General features: G+C 43.5%; 1 protein-coding gene across 1 annotated transcript in view; it reads right to left on the minus strand.

Annotated features, from left to right (window-relative positions):
* pcloa (piccolo presynaptic cytomatrix protein a) overlaps window positions 1–7,088 on the minus strand; it is a 64,877-nt gene extending 57,789 nt beyond the window's left edge. The window contains exons 1-2 of the mRNA XM_061912198.1: window positions 6,653–7,088; window positions 3,873–5,214 (exon numbers count right to left, since the gene is read on the minus strand). Coding sequence (XP_061768182.1) covers window positions 3,873–5,214; window positions 6,653–6,864 — 1,554 coding nt within the window. The 5' untranslated portion in view covers window positions 6,865–7,088. The remainder of the gene's footprint in view (window positions 1–3,872; window positions 5,215–6,652) is intronic.
* Window positions 7,089–7,751: the final 663 nt, after the last annotated feature.

Here is a 7,751-nt window from a genome sequence, read left to right on the forward strand (position 1 = left end):
TGTTTCCGTGGAATCAAGTACCGAAAAAAAGAATCCCACATGTTGGTGACTCAGTTTTTGTAAAATTTTTAATGAGTACGACTACAAAATAATCCACCATGGGGCAAAAAAAAAGTTGCGAGTGCCAGAACTTTGATTAAAAAAAGTGAGAAACACAGTTCAATTTAAGAGAGTACTTGCCAATTGAAATGAATTCAAATGAATTAATGTTACAGGCCTTTAAAAAACAACTGATTTTTTTATAACAAACATTGAAAAACAATAAAATAAAATGTAATACAACCAACCACAGTAGTTTTATGAAGTGCTGTATTTCCTTCCTGCTGCTTCTGGATCAAACATACTATGAGCAGTTTCTCAATAATTTCATGGATAAATGTCCACCGTTTAGATATTATTTTAATGTCCCTGGCTGGTGTTATCGACTCATTCTGCTTCAGTATGGTGCAGACTGGCAGTGAGACGCTCAAACTGATTTACCAAGTTAACTAGCGACAGTGTCTGTCATGTGTGTTGTTTTCTTTTATTTAATTCAATGAATATCATCCACTTCATCTACTCAGCACTGTCAAAGTTATGTCCATCTGTAGCTATAAGCTACTGCTAGGAAGTAAGTTTGGATGTTTTGGTCGGATCCTCCGAGGTTCACTGAGGCATTCGCTACGCCACCTAGCGGTTGGGAGGCTTGTAACTTAAATGTTTGCTCGTAACAATTAGCCGAGACATAGCTCGTATCCTGAAAAACCTGTAAGCAGGTGCACTGGTATCCAAAGGTACCAACATATTTCACATGATGTATTCTTGTATGTAGAACTGTAATATTTATCGTTAAAGACCTACTGAAACCCACTACTACCGACCACGCAGTCTGATAGTTTATATATCATTGATGAAAGATTAACATTGCAACACATGCCAATACGGCCTTTTTAGTTTACTAAATTGCAATTTTAAATTCCCCACGAGTTTCTTGTTGAAAACGTCGCGGAATGATGACACGTACGCGTGATGTCACTGACTGTCAGGAAATATTAGCAGCTGCACCACTCGCGGCTAAAAATCGTCCGCTTCAACCTAATAATTACACAGTATTTTGGACATCTGTGTTGCTGAATCCTTTGCAATTTGTTCATTTAATAATGGAGACTATAAAAAACAATGCTTTGTGTTCACCGCAGCCATCCAACCTCAAGGTATGTCTTTACAATCTTTAAAATCTCACTAAAACACTATTAAAACAATAAGCAGATAAGGGATCTTCCAGAATTATTCTAGTAAATGTGTCTAATTACATCTGAAATGCTCACACTGCCGTCGTCCGGAGCCGTCGCTTTTTTTATTTTTATTTTTTCAATTCCTTCACTATCAATATCCTAATTCACAAATCTTTCATCCTCGCTCATATTAATGGGGAAATTGTCGCTTTCTCGGTCCGAATTGCTCTTACTGCTGGTGGCTCCCATTAAAAACAATGTGAATATGTGTGGAGCCCTGCAACCAGTGACGTCACACGCACATACTTCCGGTACAAGCAGGGCTTTTCTATTAGCGACCAAAAGTTGCGAACTTTATCGTGGATGTTCTCTACTAAATCCTTTCAGCAAAAATATGGCGATATCGCGAAATGATCAAGTACGACACATAGAATGGACCTGCTATCCCCGTTTTAATAAGAAAATCTCATTTCAGTAGGCCTTTAAAATGTTTTATGTGTCCCAATTAAATTAAAAGTAGTCCTTATGTAAAAATTGTTTCAGTTCAGTTTGCGTACAATTCCGTCTAATTTTGAACGGATTTCATTAGGGATAACGAAAAAAGAGTGACCACTGTACAGTATATTCATTTTGAAAATAATGGATGAAAATAATATTTTACTTAGGAATAATACACAGTCAACTTACTCGGGTCTAAACACATACAACCGGACTTTTACGGAAGAGAAGTGTTCTGTACAGTACATTTCTTTGATATTTTGTTTTTTTCTTCTACACGCAACTACAAACCCCGTTTCCATATGAGTTGGGAAATTGTGTTGGATGTAAATATAAACAGAATACAATAATTTGCAAATCATTTTCAACCTATATTCAATTGAATGCACTACAAAGACAAGATATTTGAGGTTCAAAGTCATAATCTTTATTATTTTTTGCAAATAATAATTAAATCAGAATTTCATGGCTGCAACACGTGCCAAAGTAGTTGGGAAAGGACATGTTCACCACTGTGTTACATCACCTTTTCTTTTAACAACACTCAATAAACCTTTGGGAACTGAGGAAACTAATTGTTGAAGCTTTGAAAGTGGAATTATTTCCCATTCTTGTTTTATGTAGAGCTTTAGTCGTTCAACAGTCCGGGTACTCCGCTGTCGTATTTTACGCTTCATAATGCGCCACACATTTTCGATGGGAGACATGTCTGGACTGCAGGCGAGCCAGAAAAGTACCCGCACTCTTTTACTATGAAACCACGCTGTTGTAACACGTGGCTTGACATTGTCTTGCTGAAATAAGCAGGGGCATCCATGATAACGTTGCTTGGATGACAACAGATGTTGCTCCAAAACCAGTATGTACCTTTCAGCATTAATGGTGCCTTCACAGATGTGTAAGTTACCCATGCCTTGGGCACTAATACACCTCCATACCATCACCGATGCTGGCTTTTGAACTTTGAACCGAAAACAATCCGGATGGTTATTTTCCTCTTTGTTCCAGAGAACACCACGTCCACAGTTTCCAAATATAATTTGAAATGTGGACTCGTCAGACCACAGAACACCTTTCCACTTTGCATCAGTCCATCTTAGATGAGCTCGGGCCCAGCAAAGCCTGCGGCGTTTCTGGATGTTGTTGATGAATGGCTTTTGCTTTGCATAAGAGTTTTAACTTGCACTTACACATGTAGCAACCAACTGTAGTTACTGACAGTGGTTTTATGAAGTGTTCCTGAGTCCACGTGGTGATATCCTTTACACACTGATGTCTGTTTTTGATGCAGTACCGCCTGAGGGATCAACGGTCCGAAATATCATCGCTTACGTGCAGTGATTTCTCCAGATTCTCTGAACCTTTTGATGATTTTACGGACACTAGATGGTAAAATCCCTAAATTCCTTGCAATAGCTCGTTGAGAAATGTTGTTCTAAAACTGTTTGACAATTTGCTTACAAATTGGTGACCCTCGCCCCATTCTTTTTTGTGAATTACTTTGCAATTCATGGAAGCTGCTTTTATACACAATCACGACAACCACCTGTTCCCAATTAGCCTGCACACTTGCGGGATGTTCCAAATAAGGGTTTGATGAAAATTTCTCAACTTTATCAGTATTTATTGCCACTTTTCTCAACTTCTTTGTCACGTGTTGCTGGCATCAAATTCTAAAGTTAATGATTTTTTGCCCAAAAAAAAAAGTTTATCATTTTAAACATCAAATATGTTGTCTTTGTAGCATATTCAACTGAATATGGGTGGAACATGATTTGCAAATCATTGTATTCCGTTTGTATTTACATCTAACACAATTTCCCGACTCATATGGAAACGGGGTTTGTACATAACAATAGTGCAACTCTATTTTTAATTTTGCTGATCAAAAATGTTTGGGGAACACTGTTTTTCAGTATGGAAGAGCACTGTGTTTAATACCCACGTGTGAGAGAAATTTCCGCCTGTCTGGCTAGCACACTGTCTTCCTGTGGTCACGACATGAGTCACCTCCTTCAACATCCCCCCCATCTCCATATGCTCCCTCTGCTTCTCAAGGTCCCTCACACCCTTGCAGGAGGCTCACGCTGTCGCTTTGCTAATTCAAGATTCAGCTGTACACAAAAAAAAAAGGAGAATAAAAATCTAAAGAAGACTTACCGCTGAGTCCGGGGGGCTGAATCCACACAGGCTGCAAACTTGGTTCTTGCACTCGGTGCAGTTGTTGTAATTTGGGGGGTCCTTAGAGCCCGTGTTCAGCTGGGTGGTCTTACACAGTGGACAGAGCCCACCTCCAGGATTCCCAGGCCCTTGTGGATTCCTGGCTGGCTTTCCAGGATGAGCGCCAGAGCCTGCTGATCCCTGCTGATTAGGTCCAGGCTTTGCAGGTTCTTTTGGCTGTGGAGGACCACCTTGTGTCTGTTTTGCACCCGGACCTGGTGGGCCTTGGCCTTGTCTGGGGCCTTGCTGACCTGGGGGGCCTTGACCCTGTCTGGGTCCTTGCTGACCAGGTGGGCCTTGACCCTGTCTGGGTCCTTGCTGACCAGGTGGGCCTTGACCCTGTCTGGGTCCTTGCTGACCAGGTAGGTCTTGACCTTGTCTCTGTCCTTGCTGACTAGGTGGGCCTTGACTCTGTTTAGGTCCATGCTGACCTGGTGGTTCTTGACCTTGTCTAGGTCCTTGCTGACTAGGTGGGCCTTGACTTTGTTTAGGTCCTTGCTGACCTGGTGGGCCTTGACCCTGTCTGGGTCCTTGCTGATCTGGTGAGCCCTGACCCTGTCTGGGTCCTTGCTGACCAGGTAAGCCTTGACCTTGTCTCTGTACTTGCTGACTAGGTGTGCCTTGACTTTGTTTAGGTCTTTGTTGATCTGGTGGTTCTTGATCTTGTCTGGGTCCTTGCTGACTGGGTGGGCCTTGACTTTGTTTAGGTCCTTGCTGAGCTGGTGGTCCTTGACCTTGTCTGGGGCCCTGTTTTTCTGGAGGCCCTTGTCCTGGCTGTCCGTGGCCTTGCCTGGGAGCCTGTCCAGGAGGTCCCTGAGCTGATTTGGGCCCCTGGCCTTGTGGTCCTTTCCCTTGCTTAGGCCCCTGTCCAGGAGGGCCTTGACCCTGATTCTGGGGTGCCCCTTGCTGTGGCCCCTTAGGACCTGATCCTTGCTGAGGACCCTTGGCTTGTTGTTTCCCTGTCGGTCTGGCTTCAGGTGTAGCTCCTTCCTCCTCATCTCCAAAAAGTCCGAATTTGGGGATGTTGACAGCGTCACCCATTGAGGAGATGGAGGATGAGACGGAGGAGGTCATGGAGGAAACAGCGCTGAGGGGGTTGGCCCCACTGAGAAAGCTGGAGCCAAACATGCCGGACGGCTTGCTCTCAGGGTCCTTAGGCTCCTGCCGGAATCGGGACTCAAAGAGGTTGAGGGACGAGGGGCTACGGCCTGTCGAGGGCCTGCCAAGGGGACTCTGGTTGAAGGCGTCTACAGTGCGACTCTTACTGAGGCCTGTCGGGCCCCTGGAGATCTGCTGGGATCGCAGCTGGACACCAGATTCCGACGGTCTGGGAAAGAAGAAAAACAGACAATGTTTACTGTTGTGATGCTAACTTGGCTGCATGCAGTTCAGTGCATGTGGAACAAATACAATTGTTCCAATGATAACAATTCAGGTTACCTTCAGCTGAACGTATTGCGAGTCGCTAAAGGCTGTTGCTAACAAGGAAGTGAACACTGGGTGTACATCAAGCAGATTGAATTGATTAACGTGAACCCCGACTTAAACAAGTTGAAAAACTTATTTGGGTGTTACAATTTAGTGGTCAATTGTACGGAATATGTACTGAACTGTGCAGTCTACTAATAAAAGTATCAATCAATCAATCAATCAATCAATCAATCAATGAAGAAGGGCTAAGCTAAGATGCCTTTGTTAGCTCTGAGACGAGAGGGAGCCAAGTCCGACAGTGTTGTGATGAAAGTGAAAGCAAGAAGCTAAAGTTGTTTTAGTTCATTCATTTTATACGAGGGCTGACAAGACATGCTTTGATACAGTTATACCAAGAGAAATATCGTTATTCATAAGGACAACGGTGATGTTTGCAATCCACTGCGATGTAGATATGATTCAGAACCATGGACAGAGAGACAGCATTAGTGAGGCTTTCAAATAAGAAAAAAATCTTCCTTTTAGGAGAAAGAGAGTCGGAGGAGGGAAGTGACATTAACACTGCACTTCTATTTTTAGTCATATTAATATTGATGCACCCCCCACTGCCTCCTCCATTGCTAGCTTTCATACTTGTAACAAGCCACCTCTCAATAAAAAGCAATAAAGTATATTTGCACAGTGCACATTGTTTGCATTTGCAGCCTTGCCCCAGAAACCTTTAACATTTAATGTGGTGAAAATCACCAGTAGACGAATCTATAATTGGGAACAATATTGTGGTTACAAGCGACCATTTTGTGCAAAAAAAAAAACAAGTTAGATTTTTTTTTTTTTTTTACCCAGCAGGCGTTTCGACAATTTCTCACAAATACAGGAGGTGTGTCTTCTCCCCTGAGCTCACCACACTGAGACGCTGACATAAACAATTCAGCCATCTGGATGCAAATTATATTATATGGATAGGAGGCTGTGCAAGAATCCAAGCATGCAGAATGCATTACAAACAGCGTCGGCACGAAGAGATAACGCGCAATAACGACAAATAAAGCTGCGCTTAGTCGAGAAAAGGCGTTGTTCTGCCTTTCATCTTCACGGATGCTGATGATTTAGCCGTGAAAATTGGCGTTAATAATGAGATCACGTCTGGGAGGATGTAAAAAAAAAATAAAATAAAAATAAAAAATGGGCGTGATCTGACTCCCTCTCTGCCACAAACCTTCGTAAAGGCAGAGTAATGTTGGAATATTTAATGGCAAAATGTGAAATATGGGAAGAAAAAGCCCTGCCTTCGTGCGGCCGCTGAACCCCCAGGCTGCCTGCCCTGCGCCCTTGACATCACCGCGGCGAGCTGCTTCCGCTGCTCCTCGCTCAGCTCCGCCAGGTCCACCGGAGCTCCGCCGGGGACACGCACGAAACCGCCGGCCCCGTCGGGCGCCAGACCCTCCGGCAGCCCCGACAGCGGGCCTTCGCCGCCTTCTAGGCTCGCCTCGTTCCCCATGACGGGACCGCTCCCGAGTGTGTCCTGGATCGATGCACCGCGACCCGAGCTACCCTGGCACTAGGAGGGGGTTAGCCCCGAAATGCTCAGCGGAAACGGACTCTCTCGGCGTCTCGGTGCATGTCAGACGGTTATATCCATTTAACGGCTACTTTCCACCGCCTTTTCCTTGTTTTTCAATGCAGCGCATCTCTGCAGTTTTACACACCAGCTACCAGCTCTCCGTGACGGGGGGCGAGGAGGGGGGGGGGGGGGGGGGGGTCTCCCTTTCACTCAATGGACACCAACCAATCGCCACTTCCGGTTGTAGTTTCAAAATAAAACCCACATTTAGTGACAATCCCGCTCGTTAATAAATCAATCTACGCTAATTTCACCGACTAACGTTATATACAACCTATGTTAATTACAATCCATAAAATCAAGCAACATTTACTATCGTGTACTATCCAAAACAGCCACACAGTGACACCACTTCCGCGTTCTACCATGAAACAATAGCGAGCTTGACCGCGCAAGCGCAGTGTCATGACAGGTGAACTGGATTCTCTAGTGCAGCGGTTCTCAAATGGGGGTACGCGTACTCCTGGGGGTACTTGAAGGTATGCCAAGGGATATTACAAATATTCTAAAAATAACAACAATTCAAAAATCCTTTATAAATATATTTATTGAAAAAAAAATACTTCAACAAAATGTGAATGTAAGTTCATAAACTGTGAAAAGAAATGCAACAATGCAATATTTACTGTTGACAGCTAGATTTTTTGTGGACATGTTCCAAAAATATTGATGTTAAATATTTCTTTTTTTGTGAAGAAATATTTAGAATAAGTTCTCTATTACAATCCCCAAAGAGGACACTTTAAGTTGATGATTACTTCTAT

This window comes from Nerophis ophidion, linkage group LG10, assembly GCF_033978795.1.
Source record: "Nerophis ophidion isolate RoL-2023_Sa linkage group LG10, RoL_Noph_v1.0, whole genome shotgun sequence".
Lineage (NCBI taxonomy): Eukaryota > Metazoa > Chordata > Actinopteri > Syngnathiformes > Syngnathidae > Nerophis > Nerophis ophidion.